The sequence below is a fragment of the Heterodontus francisci genome, chromosome 48 (assembly GCF_036365525.1).
Source record: "Heterodontus francisci isolate sHetFra1 chromosome 48, sHetFra1.hap1, whole genome shotgun sequence".
Lineage (NCBI taxonomy): Eukaryota > Metazoa > Chordata > Chondrichthyes > Heterodontiformes > Heterodontidae > Heterodontus > Heterodontus francisci.
Genome location: NC_090418.1, coordinates 1,288,551 through 1,304,766, shown reverse-complemented (window position 1 = coordinate 1,304,766; position 16,216 = coordinate 1,288,551). Strand labels below are relative to the sequence as shown.

General features: G+C 47.1%; 2 protein-coding genes across 3 annotated transcripts in view; both read right to left on the bottom strand.

Moving 5' to 3' along the window:
- Positions 1-7,142, bottom strand: part of srrt (serrate RNA effector molecule homolog (Arabidopsis)) — an 86,008-nt gene extending 78,866 nt beyond the window's left edge. For both annotated transcript variants that reach the window (XM_068023605.1, XM_068023606.1), the window contains exons 1-4: positions 6,983-7,142; positions 5,944-6,085; positions 4,957-5,082; positions 143-289 (exon numbers count right to left, since the gene is read on the bottom strand). In XM_068023605.1, coding sequence (XP_067879706.1) covers positions 143-289; positions 4,957-5,082; positions 5,944-6,062 — 392 coding nt within the window. In that variant the 5' untranslated portion in view covers positions 6,063-6,085; positions 6,983-7,142. The remainder of the gene's footprint in view (positions 1-142; positions 290-4,956; positions 5,083-5,943; positions 6,086-6,982) is intronic.
- An 831-nt stretch (positions 7,143-7,973) lies between these two features.
- LOC137357557 (stress-associated endoplasmic reticulum protein 2) lies at positions 7,974-15,977 on the bottom strand. The gene is made up of 3 exons (XM_068023975.1): positions 15,824-15,977; positions 14,645-14,720; positions 7,974-11,077 (listed from the first exon to the last, which is right to left on the bottom strand). The coding sequence occupies exons 1-3, from the start codon at positions 15,905-15,907 to the stop codon at positions 11,037-11,039; spliced, it is 201 nt and encodes a 66-aa protein (XP_067880076.1). The 5' UTR covers positions 15,908-15,977; the 3' UTR covers positions 7,974-11,036.
- Between the last annotated feature and the right edge of the window lie 239 nt (positions 15,978-16,216).

Here is a 16,216-nt window from a genome sequence, read left to right as displayed (position 1 = left end):
TACTGCTCCATCACCTCTGACCAGAAAGTGAGAAGGAAATCTTGTGTTGTCATGGTCTGGGATATTTAGCATTATGCAGGGTGAATACAAGCACGCTTTACATCCTTCCAGCAACGGGACGCTAGCCCATATAGAACCTCACCTGGCCTGGATTGGTATGCCGTGGTGCTGCTGCATCATGTGAATATCGGGGGGACCCCAGGGTTGTGGAGGGCCGTAACTTGGGCCTCCCCCACCACCGTAGGGCATTTCATATCCGGTGTGATATGGATCTGCTACATGATCATCCCTAAGAGAAAAAAATATATCAGCATGATTTTCACAGTTAACATCTACACTTAAAACAGCAGACTGGTAAGACTTTGAAAAGCCTATATGGGAAAGTTCAGATAAGCAGAGAGACCTTGTTGTCCACGCACACAAATCCAAAAAGATGACAGGGCATGTTGATAAGCTGGTTAAAAAAGCATATGAGTTACTTGGGTTTACATACAGAGGAATAGAATATAAAAACAAAGAGATCATGCTAGAACTTTATAATAATCAGTTGTTAGACTTCAGCTGGAGTATTGTGGATTGTCTGGGCACCACACTTCAGGAAAGGTGTAAAGGCCTGAGAAAGGGTACAGAGGATGTTTCCGGGGAGGTAGGAAAGGTTCGGAGCATTCTCCTTGGAACAAAGAGGGTTAGGAGGTGACCTAACAGAGGTTTTCAGGATGATGAGAGGTTTTGATAGAGTAGATAGAGAAACATTATGCCCTCTGAAAAGGGGATCAATAACCAGAGCTCATAGGTTTTTAAAATCATTGGCACAAGATCGAGAGGGGAGACCAGGAGAAATGTTTGCACTCACTCGGAGTTGTCAGGATCTGGAACACTCGACTTGAAAAGCTGCTGGAAGCTGATTCCATAAATAATTTTAAAAGGGAGTTGGACAGGTAGTTGAGGATGAGGAACGTAGAGGGTACATTCAGACAAAAAGTGAGCATGTGGGATTATTAAGCACCATTGCTCTTTCAAAGGGCTGGCACAGGCACGATGGGTCAAATGGCCTCCTTCTGTGCTGTAAGTTTGTACGATTCTATTTTAATGAAGACAAATGAATAAAAGTTAAATTCTCCAGGCACTGAGTGCATGACCAGTGTGACTGGCTCCAGAAAAAGCGTACAAAGGTGACTGACCCACTCTAAAACAGGACAGAGTAAGGAACTGTCTATTGATAGAAGTAGGACACCTGAGACTAAAACCCAATTTAGCACATCTTCTATCAACACCCACACTCTGTACATGAATCAAGGCATTAGTGTTCCGATGAGAGGTCACAGACCTGAAACGTTAACTCTGTTTCTCTCTCCACAGATACTGCCACACCGCTGAATATTTCCAGCACTTTCTGTTTTTAATCTTAATGTTAGTGTTCTTAATTTGAGCTCTACCCCAGGAAACAAGGGAAGTGTGTTTCAGATTACTGTACATGACCAAACTCAGACCAACCAACTCACAGAAATTTAAAATTCCCATCTCTGTTTTCAAATCCCTCTGTGACCTCACCCTCTCCCTAACTCTGTAACCTCCTCCAGCCCCATAACCCTCCGAGATCTCTGTGCTCCTCCAGTTCTGGCCTCTTGAACATCCCCAATTTTAATTGCTCCAGCACTGGTGACCATGCCTTCAGCTACCTGGGCCCTAAGCTCTGGAATTCCCTTCCTAAACCTTTCCACCTCTCCCCTCCACCTTTAAGGCACTCCTCAAAACCTACCTCTTTGACCAAGTGTTTGGTCACCTGTCCTAATGTGTCCTTATGCATCTCATTGTCAAATTCTGTTTGAAAATCGCTCCTATGAAGACCTCTGGGGCTTTTTATTACATTAAAGGTGCGATACAAATACAAATTACACAAGAACATAAAAAACAGGATCTGGATAAAAGCAAAATACTGCGGATGCTGAAAATCTGAAATAAAAACAAGAAATGCTCAGCAGGTCTGGCAGCATCTGTGGAAAGAGAAGCAGAGTTAACGTTTCGGGTCAGTAACCCTTCTTCGAAACAGGATCTGGACTAAGTCATGCAGCCTCTTGAGCCTGTTCCGTCATTCAGTAAGATCATGGCTGATTTTCAATCTCAATTCCACTTTCCTGCCCACTCCCCATATCCCTTGATTCCTCTACAAGTCCAAAACACAACGACTGAGCATTCACAGCCTTCTGGGGCAGAGAATTCCAAAGATTGACAACCCTTTGAGTGATGATGTTTTTCCTCATCTCGGTCCTAATTGGACAACCCCTTATATTCATAGAGTCATACAGCACAGAAACAGGCCCTTCAGCCCACCATTTCCCAGCACTTGGCCTTGTATGCTATAGCGTTTCAAGTGCTCATCTAGATACTTCTTAAATGTTGTGAGGGTTCCTGCCTCTACCATCCCTTCAGACAGTGTGTTCCAGATTCCAACCACCCTCTGGGTGAAAACATTTTTCCTCAAATCCTCTCCAAACCTCCTGCTCCTTACCATAAATCTATGCTGCCTGGTTATTGATACCTCCGCTAAGGGAAAACGTTTCTTTCTATCTACCTTATGTATGCCCCTCATAATTTTGTATACCTCAATCATGTCCCCCTTCAGCTACAGGCCTGCTACCCGACCCTCGTCGGGTTGGGCCCATCTTCCGGGGAGGGCTTTCAGCCTCGAGTTGAGTCGGGCCAGGTCCAGGTCGAGTCGGGTAGGGTCGGGCTGGACACGCATGGTAAGTGCTCTGCTGGTAAGTATTAAAAATAAAAAACTTACCTGAGCTGGGAGTCCGGGATGAAACGGAGTCTGCACAGTGAGTGAGTGATGTCACTATGATGTCATCACGCATGCACTGCAGCTGCTTGCAGGTTCGGTGTCAGGAGGGAGGTAAAGGGATGGTCAGGTCGGGCTTGGGTGAGGTCTGGCTCGGGGCAAAATCGGAGGGACTCGGGCCGGGTCGGGCTCGGGTCCGCTGTGGTTCCGTTGGGTTTTTTTTCCTGACCTAAAGCAGGCCTCTATCTCACAGCCTTCTCTGCTCTAAGGAAAACAACCCTAGTACATCTAGTCTCTCTTCATAGCTGAAATGCTCCAGCCCAGGCAACATCCTGGTTAATCTCCTCTGCACCCTCTCCAGTGCAATCACATCCTTCCTATAGTGTGGTGACCAGAACAGTACACAGTACTCCAGCTGTGGCCTAACTAGCGTTTTATACAGCTCCATCATAACCTCCCTGCTCTTATATTCTATGCCTCGGCTAATAAAGGCAAGTATCCCATATGCCTTCCTAACCACCTTATCTACCTGTGCTGCTGCCTTCAGTGATCTATGGACAAATACACCAAGGTCCCTCTGACCCTCTGTACTTCCTAGGGTCCTACCATCCACTGTATATTCCCTTGACTTGTTAGTCCTCCCAAAATACATCACCTCACACTTCTCAGGATTAAATTCCATTTGCCACTGCTCCGCCCATCTTACCAGCCCATCTATATCGTCCTGTTATCTAAGGCTTTCCTCCTCACTATTTACGACACCACCAATTTATGTGTCATCTGCGAACTTACTTATCATATCTCCTATATTCACATCTAAATCATTAATGTACACTACAAACAACAAGGGTCCCAGCACCGATCCCTGGGGTACACCACTGGTCACAGGCTTCCAATCGCAAAAACAACCCTCGACCATTACCCTCTGCCTCCTGCCACTAAGCCAATTTTGGATCCAATTTGCCAAATTTGCCTGGATCCCATGGGTTCTTACCTTCTTGACTAATCTCCCATGCGGGACCTTATCAAAAGCCTTAATGAAGTCCATGTAGACTACATCAACTGCTTTACCCTCATCTACACACCTAGTCACCGCCTCGGAAAATTCAATCAAATTGGTTAGACATGATCTCCCCGACAAAGCCATGCTGACTATCTCTGATTAATCCCTGCCTCTCCAAGTGGAGATTAATCCTGTCCCTCAGAATTTTTTCCAATAGTTTCCCAAGCACTGATGTTAGCCTGTAATTACCTGATTTATCCCTACTACCCTTCTTGAATAATGGTACCACATTCGCTGTCCTCCAGTCCTCTGGCACTTCGCTTGCGGCCAGAGAGGATTTGAACATTTGTGTCAGAGGCCCTGCAATCTCCTCCCTTGTCTCACTTAACAGCCTGGGATACATCTCATCTGGGCCTGGGGATTTATCCACTTTTAAGCCCACCAAAACCGCTAATACCTCCGCCCTATCAATGCTAATTTGTTCAAGTATATCACAATCCCCCTCCCTGATCTCTACACCTACATCGTCCTTCTCTATTGTGAATACAGATGAAAAGTAATCATTTAAAACCTCACCTATGTCCTCCGGCTCCACACACAGATTGCCACTTTGGTCCTTAATGGGTCCTACTTTTTCCCTGGTTATCCTCTTGCCCTTAATATTCTTATAAATCGCCTTAGGATTTTCCTTTATCTTGCCCGCCAGTGTTTTTTTCATGCTCCCTCTTCACTCTCCTGATTACTTTTTTAAGTATCCCCCTACACTTTCTACATTCCTCTAGGGTCTCCACTGTTTTCAACCCGCTGAATCTGTCATAAGTCTCCTTTTTTTTCCCTTATCCAATCCTCTATATCCTTTGACATCCAGGGTTCCCTGGACTTATTGGTCCTAGCCTTCACCTTTACCGGAATATGTTGGCCCTGAACTCTCACTGGTTTCATCTTGAGACTAGTTCTAGATTGTCCATGGGAAACACCCTCCCAGAGTTTTATCTGTTTCAATTAGATCACCTCTCATTCTTGGGTTGCAGAGACTGAACTGTTTAGGTTTAGGTTTGTGGTACAGTGTGTATGCAGGGGTAGGCTACAAGCAGGCAAGTTAAAAAGGCTTGTTCCAGTAGCAGGGCTGGAAGGGGTGCAATTTATACTACTTCACAGCTCCAGTACTCACCAGTCCCGTCGTACACGCTTCTGTGGCGGGCTAAGGTCGTGTCGAGGCGGAGAAAATCGCTCTCTTCTCCCTCGGTCATAGTCTCTGTACTCGCGACTCCGTCGCTCTCTCCCTCTGTCCCACTCTCTGCAAGGCAAGGAAATAATGAGCTGTTTCAGTCTTGGACCCTGAGATAAGAGTCAGGTCGGCACAGCACACAGTCAAGGGAAAGTAGCCATGCTCCTCCTCACGCTCAACTGCAACACCATCATTTAGCTTGTTCGTTACACCTGATATTATCACGAGGGGGGGAAACAGAACCATGTGAGGGGTCAGGACGAGCAATAAGCTCGCAGCTCAAGCAAGGCCCAGAAAGATTTTTAACTCCTGGGCCTTGATTTAATATTCTGGTCCCTGACTCCCATCCAGACCAGGCAGCAATCACTGACCAGTGGATGGGAGCAGGAATTCAGGCAACAGGTAACCCCAGAATCAGTGGCATGTGGGGGGGGTGGGGGCAATTGGAGTTGAGGGGATAGAACACAGTCTGAGGCAAGGGAAGCCCAAGATTTCCTTGTGGGCCCCCAAAAAGCACTCCTTCACCTCTTGACCCACAAAAGGAAACTAATGTTTTTAAAACATTCTTTGCTGGCCCTCAATCCAGCTGCCAGCAGGTTTGGCCTCATGGAGAGTCCACTATCAGAAACTTCTTCCAAGGCCTGGATTACATAATATTTAGTGAGGAACCTAGCAGTTTGGGAGGATATTCTTGCTACCTGCAATTTCAGCTCCCCTCCACTCCCACCCTGCCACGTTTCCTACAACAGTGACTACACTTCACCTCTACTTCACTGGCTGCAAAGCACTTTGGGATGTCCCGAGGTGGTGAAAGGCGCTATAAAAATACAAGTCTTTCCGTATTTCAGGTATTACAGTTCTTGCCACTCAGGTGGTAGAGCTGTGCGAATCAGCGCGTCATTGACTGCAGAGGAAGATCCCGCCCCCAACCTGTCATTCCAGTCATCTCGACGTCGGTCGTCACGCTCTCGCGATCGGTCGTAGTCACTCCTCTCCCGGCGGAACTTATCCCTGCGCCGCCGATCGTACTCATCATCGCTGTCGCCCATGGTTCTGAACCTTCGCTGTCTGTCTATATTAAAGAAAAGGGGAGTTGAAACAGAGTGTTGGGAGGCGGGGGCACCACACACTTTAGGAAAGGGTCCTTGGAGAGGGAGCAAAGGAGAATGGTCCTGGGGATGAGAGACTTCAGTTAATGTGGAGAGACTGGAGAAGCTGGGATTGTTCTCCTTAGAGCAGAGAAGGTTAAGGGGAGATTTAATAGAGGCGTTCAGAATTATGAGGGGTTTTGATGGAGTAAATAAGGAGAAAGTGTTTCCAGTGACAGGAGGCTCGGTAACCAGAGGGACACAGATTGAAGATAATCAGTAAAAGACCCAGAGGGGGAGATGAGGAGAATGTTTTTTACACAGTGAGTTGTTGTGATCTGGAACGCGCTGCCTGAAAGGGCGATGGAAGCAAATTCAATAGAAACTTTCAAAAGGAAATTGGATAAATACTGGAAGGGGGAAAGAGCAGAGGAGAGCGGGTCTAAGAGCCAGCACAGAGCTGATGGGCCGAATGGCCGCCTTCTGCGCTGTACAATTCTTATGACGCTGCAGCGCCACCGCTGGTGGGAGGCTGGAACTACAGCGTGACTGTTTACATAGACAGCTCCCACACAGGGAACTCCCACTGGGAGAACACACACTGATCTCAGATGGCGAACACCAAGATTAAAGGCAGTTAATTCCGCCGGCGCAATAAATGGCGCCAATTGAACTGAAAGGGGGAAATTTTAAATGGCTGCAGAGAGTTGGAGCCCGCAGCCGCTTCCTGCCCTGTAAGGGGACGGGGGTTAATGTTTATAACCGAGGTCCAGGCCTCAGTCCCGGCCTTCGCCCATTCCCCGAGCCCCACCATGCCGCCGCCGCCTGCCGACAATGGCGCTTTGCTTGGGGTGAAGAGAAAAAAAAAAAGTCGCCCGCACCCCTCAAATTGCAGCTGCACTCGGTGAGTCTGAGCGGGAGAGCGGGAGGCCTGAGGTAACCCAAGCCCCTACTGCCGCCGGTCCACCCGTAAACCGCCCGCGATCCGCCGCCTTCGCCACTTTAGCCCGCTCCCTGCCTGCGGCCTAACTGACGACAAGTGGTGCGACAGCGGCAAGAGGAGACCTCCCTCCCGGTCCTCCCAACACTCTCGGAGGACTCCTGCGGTCCTCCCGCTGCAGCCCGTGGCCGTAGATCTCTGCTTTTAAAATCTCAGCTCCTGCATTCTGGTTGTTACTTTTTTTTAAATGCAAAAATATTTTGAGATGAAAAGAAAAATTCAGCCCTAAAACTGAAATAACAGCAGAAAATGCTGCCTCTGAAAGATGAGGTTAATATAGTGAAATTAACTGTCTATAATCTATCAATATTACACACCATGTCCATAAAGCCAAAAAACCTCACGTTTTGTCACATTTTTGAATCTACATTTTTTCAATTATAAATTTTTAATTTTTATATCAATAAATAATTGGATCACTCTTGCAAAGAGCCAGCATGGGCACAATGGGCCAAATGGCCTAATTTTGCACTGTATCACCCTATGATTCATTTAAGGGGAAGCTGGATAAGTGCAAGAAAGGAATAGGATACACTAATAGATTGAGATATGAAAGGCGGGAGGAAGCTCACGTGGAGCAGAAACACCGGCATGGTGCTGTTGGGCTGACTCATCGGTTTCTGTGCTGTACATTCTATGCCGTGCAATGACAATGGAAATTCTCAATGTAAACGTGTCACGCTGCAATCACACCCTCCTGCCAGTGGTGGCACTGCAGTTTTGCATCTCCCGCCTCCAGTCTGTACTGCAGAAAACCCGTGTGCAGCATCTCTACCAAAGGAGAGTCTTTAAATTAGGAGAGGGAGTGGGGTAGACTGATTGCGGGCAGGTGCGAGTCCAGTGCAAGTTTATGAATCAAAAAGCCACTCGAGTTTACAATGAGATACACTTTTATTGCTGTTGAAATATAATTTTGCAGGATTTCAAAAACGGCATGCACAAATTTCACTTCTCGGGATACATGAGCTCAAATTTAACAATTCAAACCAAATGCCAATTAGAGTCACCACAGACAGCAACCAGTGGAGGATTTTACTTTTACTTTCCTCATTCATTGCAATTATTCATTGTGAATCAACTGTAAAACAGGAACGGGAACCTGACCCACCTGGTTCCTGTGTGAAGGGCAATTTTTGGGCCTGCCATCTTGACAACCAAACATCAAAAATTCTACAATTTCTGACGCTTGCTGAGTGCAGGCTGCACACGCAGCAGTACTGAAGCAACACTTTTCCTCCCAAGCATCCCTCACGAGGTGGGGGTGGAAGGGCTGCCTCCTGCGTTGTGCTATGATGTGCTCGGAGCCAGTCCCAGGCTTCCATGTGTTAAAGACTCTACAAAGAAGGGGCTTCACTGGTCTTATAATGAGCAGCACAGAGGAAGTGGACGTAATCCTGCACGTTCCGGTCCCAGGGAACACAGGTACAGCCAAGGGCACAGGGAAATTTCCAAACTCAAGTCTATAACGCTAACTTGCTGTTAGATTATCATAATCTCACAAACGTCAGGGTCCTGCTGGAATTGGCACATGGGTGAAATGAATTGCAGCAGCATTTGAGGGGCATCAGTAGGCTCACAGATATTCTTCACAACTAGATGACCAGTCTGGGGAATCCCAATGAAGTAACAGACTGCAGTTCCTCGATGACACATCAAACTCTAAATCAAAAACCCGGAGATTCTGAAAAATTAAAAATCAGTCTGGGTTGGACTTGGATGTTTATCCAACAACAGGACAACCAACTTGCCAGGCCATGGCAAGACAGTCAGCGGTCCTGAACAATAGCAGTAAACTCTCATGATCAGAGGACAATAATAGGATAGTGCAGTGGGTCAGACTCTGGCCTCCCATACTTAGACAAGGATCTTTTACTTCACCAAGGCCAGCCCAGACTGACGGTCTGCAAGTCTCATTCTCCAAGGGACTCAATGTGATGTCAGCATGGTCACAATAAAATGGAGATGGGAGACGGGGGGAAATCAGCCCACGGCACCAGACTATTCAGAGTTAAACAGCGGCCGCAGGATGGCTGGTGCAGGACATACAGAACAATGACTCACTGGGTGCAGCAAGAGGTACTCGTGTATTTAGAGGTGGAGGCATGTGGTCAGTTAGATGTTATACTTGACCTGGGAGTGCCTGAAATGCACAGATGTTCACTTAATTACAAATATTTTAAGGAAATAAAACCATGGGCTCAATAGTTTATGGCAATTACTTACTTTACATAGAAAAAAAGGTTTGTGTTTGATGTTCAATTGCAAACCATGTACAGAGTAAAGCTCCCACTACACTGTCCTTAAACACTCCCAGGGCAGGTACAGCACGGGGTTAGATACAGAGTAAAAAAACAGGTTAGATACAGAGTAAAGTTCCCTCGACAATATCTTCAAGGACAAGCAAAAGAGCATCCGACAGACTAGTGTGGTGAAGTCCTATTTCCTACACTGACTTCGATTGCTACAGCAAGGAGACCAGTCAGAGATAACTGCAGAACAAAGGTGAACACAACTGGTTAGTGCAGTGTCTGCAACGGCTCCAATACAATTAGAGGACAGGACCTGGGCTAAAAGCAGAACGTGCTGGAAATACTCAGCAGCTCAGGCAGTGTCTCTGGAGAGAGAAACACAGAGTTAACGTTTCAGGTCAATGACCTTTCTGATGAAATGCTGCCACACCTGCTGAGTATTTCCAGCATTTGCTGTTCATATTTCAGATGTCCAGCATCCACAGGATTTTGCTTTTAAACTAGACCTGGACCTTCCTGGTCAGAATAGCTCAGTCATTCACCATGGAAAGTGTCACAAGTCACCCAGGGATTGGTCCCAAATAGATAGCTCGCACTGGATTAGAGGTCAGTGCAATGGAAAGCACGTAGGGTGTGTGCGTGCAGAAAGAACCAAACAAACAAACTTGCATTTATATAGCGCCTTTCACAACCTCAGGGCATCCAAAAGCGCCTCTCAGCTACAGAAAGTAAAATCCATTAAGAACGGGCACACACTGTCCCCTGGATTGGGTCTAAGTTCACTCTGTTAAGGAAGGCGGTCAGTGATCTTCCAAGCTGCAGGGCCAGTATGAGCAGGCTGCTCTCACACTGTTAGACCAGGGTCAGAAAGGGTCAACACCATGTCTGTCATCTACAGGATTAGTCATTTATTTATTTATATAAAGACAGCATGCAGTTTTAGGCTGGAGATTGTTCCCATTTACTTTGAAAGTTACAGACAAGAACAGAGCAAGTGTGAAAAGAAAAAAAAACCCACCCCCATTCATCCCCAAACAGAATCAACGTGTAAGCAACCTGATCACATCTGGAAGAAAGGTTTTACAAATAAAGGCATAATTCTCAGTTCTTCAAAGTCAATCCCACTTATCTCTTCAGATGGATGATGTTTTAAAAAAGTGTAAAAAGACTGATTGGCTAAGGGCCTGAGCAGTGAACATCCCAGACAATACACTGGGGCAGAGTCCAAGACCAACCCAGGGCAGCTGACAAAAAAGACAAAGTTCAAAAATCATCCACTATTTCTAAGGCTCTTCGAGCAGGTGTACGCAGGAACTAGTCTGGAACTAGTCACGAAGGCTGTGCAGTTACAGAGATAAGTGGTCAGTAAAACCGAACCTTACCAAATGACTGGAATGCACCAGCTCAGATTTGAGAGTGAGGCAGTCAGAGGACTTAATGTTGCATTAATTCTCTATAATTTATATAATATATATAATTTGATATATTGCCGTTTACAAGGTGCACCCGTCTTGGTTATTGCTGGGAAATACTGATTGCGGGTTCTAGTTTTTCTGTGTCGACAACTTTGTAAGACAAGAGGTTTCACGGTGCAGTCCAAAAAAAAAGTCAGGAATTGGTCGGAGTCCGAGAAAATGATATAACCGTGGCCAAGGGGAAAACCATTCCCACTGCCCAGATCGTCCTTCAAGCTCCCATCCGGATGCTCTGAATAATCTGGAAAATCGCTGCAAAGCAGAGGGAAAAAACACATTAGAGGCAGAGTAAACTTTCTTACAGCCAACAATCTCCCATTACTCGCCAAAAGGTAGAGAGTAAAAGCTCTGCCGCCAGCTGCTCAAGGATATGCAACGCCTGCACTGGATGGCTTAGCATTTCTGTAAACTTTGCCCTTTAACCTTAGCCTGGGTTCTCGTATACCCCCAGACAGGTCAGATACCTGCCCCTTCCCCACCACCTGTTTAGTTGCATTGATGAAATTTGAGCCTGTTCCATCTGGTTATAGTGGACAGAGTCCCTTCCACAGGAGATTATATTATATGGAATTTAGATAGTTAAGGGGTGATTTGCTCAAAGTTTTCAAGCTATTAAGGGAAATTGACAGGGTAGGTAAGAAATTGAAGCTGTCAGCCGTCTGGCTGTCCAGCCTGCTCCTCCATTCAAGATCATGACTGAACTTCTACTTTACTACCCTATCCCCATAATCCTTCCATTCCATTAGTGCTCCAAAATCTTTCAATTTCAATCTTGAATATACTCCAGAACTGAGCATCCACTGCTGTCTAGGACACAGAACTCTGAAGATTCATAACCCTGCGAGTGACGAAATGTCTTCCATCTCAGTCCTTAACAAGCCCCTTATCCTGAGACTATGTCCCTCTAGTTCTCGACTCTCCAGCCATGGGAAAACAGCCTCTCAGTATCTACCCTGTACGTTTCAATGAGATCACCTCTCATTCTTTTAAACTCCAGAGAATATAGTCCATTCTACTCAATCTCTCTTCCTAGGACAACACTCTAATCCCAGAAATCAGTCTACTGATTTGTTGCACCCCCTCCAAGGCTCGTCAATCCTTCCTTAGATAGACGCCAAAATTGTACAGTACTCCAGGTGTGGCGTCACCAAAGCCCTGTATAACTACAGTAAGGCTTCCTCACTCTTGTACTTCAACCCCCTTGCAATAAAGGCCAACTTACTATCTGTCTTCCTAATTGCTTGCAGTACCCATATACAGAGAGTTGGGGAATGAGGGGACGTAGCTTGAAAATTAGAGCCAGGCCTTTCAGGACTAAGTTGAGAAACACTGCTATACACAAAGGATGGTAGATGTTTGAAACGCTCTTCCACAAACTACAGCTGATGCGTGATCAATTGTTAACTTAAAATCTGAGATTAATATTGGCAGCCAAAGGTACTAAGGGATATGGAGCAAAGGCGGGTATGTGGAGTTAGGTCAAAGATCTGCCATGATCTCACTGAATGGCGGGACAGGCTCAAGGGGCTGAACGGCCTCCTCCTGTTCCGAAAAAATGGCTAACAATCATCACTAAATTTAAAAGGCCCAGTTAAAGTAAAGGGCGTCAGGGATGGGGGGGGGGGGGGGGGTCCGACACCAGGTTTTACCCCAGAACAAGGGTTTAAATCCAAGCCAGAGAGAGCGGAGAGTTCATGACTTCAATTTCTTTGGTGCCACATTTCTTCGACAGCACCTTCCAAACCCGTGACCTCTACCACCTAGACGGACAAGGGCAGCAGATGCATGGGAACACCACCACCTGCACATTCGCCTCCAAGTCACATACCATCCTGACTGGGAACTATATCGCCGTTCCTTCACTGACACTGCGTCAAAATCCTGGAACTCCCTTCCTAACAGCACTGTGGGTGTACCTACACCAGCTGGATTGCAGCAGTTCAAGAAGGCAGCTCAGCACCACCTTCTTAAATTGTCAACGTTAACTGATGGTCCTTTTAAAAGGGTTTTGGATAAATACAACAACTTATGTAGCACCTGTAATGTAATAAAACTTCCCAAGGTATTTCACAGGAGCATTCTAAAACAAAATCACACTGAGCCACATAAGGAGATATTAGGACAACGACCAAAAGCTTGGTCAAAGAGGTCGGTTTTAAAGGGGCTTCTTCAAGGAGCAGAGAGAGGCGGAGGGGTTTAGGGAGGGAATTCCAGGCAGCTGAAGGCACTGCCGCCAATGGTGGAGCGATTAAAATCGGGATGCTCAAGAGACTAGAATTGGAGGAGTGCAGAGATCCCCGAGGATTGTGGGGCTGGAGGAGTTTGGAAACAAGGATGAGAATTTTAAAATCAAGACATTGCTTGACCGGGAGCCAATTTATGTCAGTGAGCACAGGGGGTGATAGAGGAACGGGACTGGGTGTGTGTTAATATAGGTCAGTGAGCACAGGGGGTGATAGAGGAACGGGACTGGGTGTGTGTTAATATAGGTCAGTGAGCACAGGGGGTGATAGAGGAACGGGACTGGGTGTGTGTTAATCTAGGTCAGTGAGCACAGGGGGTGATAGAGGAACGGGACTGGGTGTGTGTTAATATAGGTCAGTGAGCACAGGGGGTGATAGAGGAACGGGACTGGGTGTGTGTTAATATAGGTCAGTGAGCACAGGGGGTGATAGAGGAACGGGACTGGGTGAGAGTTAGGATACGGGGCAGCAGAGTTTCGGATGAACTCAAGTTTACGAAGAGTAGAATGTGGGAGATCAGCCAGGAGTGCGTTGGAACAGTCAAGTCTACAGGTAAGGAAGTTATGAATTGAGGGTTTCAGCAGCTAATGAGCTGAGACGGGGTGAAGTCGGGCGATGTTACAGAGGTGGAAATAGTCAGTCTTAGCGATGCTGCGGATATGAGGTCAGAAGCTCATTTCGGGGTCAAATGTGACATTGAGGTTGCAAACAAACTGGTTTAATCTCAGACTGTTGCCAGGGAGAGGGATGGAGTCAGTAACTAGGGAATGAAGTTTGGAGCAGGGACAGAAAACAATGGCTTCAATTTTCCCAATATTTAAGTGGAGAAAATTTCTGCTTATCCGGTCCTGGATGTCGGATGAACAGTCTAATAATTTAACAGCAGTGCAGGAGTGGAGAGAGGTGGTGGTGAAGTAGAGCTGGATGTTGTTAGTGTAAATGTGGAAACTAACGCTATGTTTTCAGATGATGTCACTGAGGGGCAGCAAGTAGATGAGAAATAGGAGGGGGACAAGGATAGATCCATGGGGGACACCAGAGGTAACAGTGTGGGAGCAGGAAGAGAAGCCATTGCAGGTGATATTCAGGCTACGCTTAGATGGATAAGCATGGAACCGGGTGAGAGCAGTCCCACCCAGCTGGACGACAACCATGTCAAAGGCTGCAGACAGGTGGAGAAGGACAAAGAGGGAAAGTTTACATTTGTCACTGTCACGGTGGATGTCATTTGTGACTTTAAGAGCTGTTACAGTACTGCGGCAGGGGCAGAAACCTGATTGGAGGGACTCAAACATAGAGTTCTGGGAAAGAGGGGCACCGATTTGGGAGGCAACTTCATGTTCCAGGACTTGAACAAATATTTGAAGGGAAAGAGCAGGGAAGTGGAACTAATTAAGATAGCACTTTCAAAGAACTGGCACAGACAAGATGGGCTGAACAGCCTCCTTCTGTACAGTATCATTCTACAAAACTTGGGTATTCTTTTAAAACATTGTAGAGAAAGGAAAAGAAAAATCAATTTCATTCGCGAATGAAGTCCTGACACCCACCAAGTGGGAACAGATGGAACACCCACCTGATCCACACACCACGAATACAAAGAGTGCCAACAACCAAGGAGCCACCGGTGCCCTCTCCTCCTGGAGGGGCCTCTGAAAAACAATGGAAAGCGTCAATAATCTCTGGTCCCTCCCTCAGCAAAAATGATCCCCTAACCCCACAGCACAGACAAACCAACTCAATCCCACAGCAGATAAGAGTCATCGACTGCAGCTGTGACTGAATCAAGGCTGCTGCAAATGACCGTGATGGCACCTCCCTCCACGGTACAGCTTTGAGAGAAGACACCAACACGTTCAGCACAGCGAGCCAAAGCAGAGCACACAGAGAGACAGGAGTTTAGGGTGGGGAGGGAGGGAGAGAGGGGTGCTGGGTGCAGCAGGTTAGTTACAGCCCTGAAACACCCCACCAACACGTTAAAAATTATAAAGAAGTTGCATTTCTCTCGCATCTTTCACCACTTCAGGACGGCCCAGAGCGCTTCACAGCCGATGACGCACTTTTTGAAGTGCAGTCACTGTTGCAATGTAGGAAACGCAGCAGCCAATTTGTGCACAGCAAGATCCCACAAACAGCAACGCGATAATGGCCAGATGAACTGTTTTTCTGTTTGAATGATGTTGCTTGAGGGATTAACATTGGTTCCCTTCGGAGGGGCCGGGTTTGGGGATCTTGTTAACAAAAGCAAAACACAGCGGATGCTGGAAATCTGAAATAAAAACCAGAAATGCTGGAAATACTCAGCAGGTCTGGCAGCATCTGTGGAGAGAGAAGCAGAGTTAATGTTTCAGGTCAGTGACCCTTCATCAGAACTGAGAGATTAACTACTGGTCACTGATGTGAAATATTAACTCTGTTTCTCTCTGCACTCATGCTGCCTGACTTGCTGAGTATTTCCAGCACTTTGTGTTTATTGGGCATTTTGCTCTTCTATCTCATGCTGAGGTGGCAGTGAGAAAGCCCCGCCCCCTCCCTGTAGTCCCGCCCACCGCACAGCTCTATTGGCTGCAGAGCAGCGGGGGACACTTGATGGACGTTGCCCGCTGCCAATCAGACCTGACGCGCCTCAGAGCGATAGGTCCGGGCGCCCGTCAATCGCCGCGATTACGTCATGACGTTAACGCCGCCACTGAACCGGAGAGAGAGCCACGTAAACACCGTTAGTTTGTGGAAGAGGCGGCGGCCGGTTACTCACGGTGCTCCGCGCCACGTTCCCCCGCTGGGTGATGTTTTTACTGTGCTTCTCGTTGGCCATGCGGATCCGCTGCTTCGCCACCATCTTCACTGCCCGATTTCTCCTCACAACCACCGACCGACTACCAGGGAAGCCGGAACCGGAAACAGCCTTGGGGGGGTGGAACCTCCACAGCCGCCGCGCCCTCTGCTTGGATAAACACCTGTGTACTGAATATAACCGCCCTTCTGTGGCAATGGCCAATCTCATTGGAGTAGGCACCTGTCCATCAACACTAGTCCGCCTTCACTTGGACGTCTCACATTCCCATTGGACCAACCACCTGTCTATGAAGTCTGCCGCGCCTTCACTGGACGTCCCACATTTCCCATTGGACCAGCCACCTGTCTATCA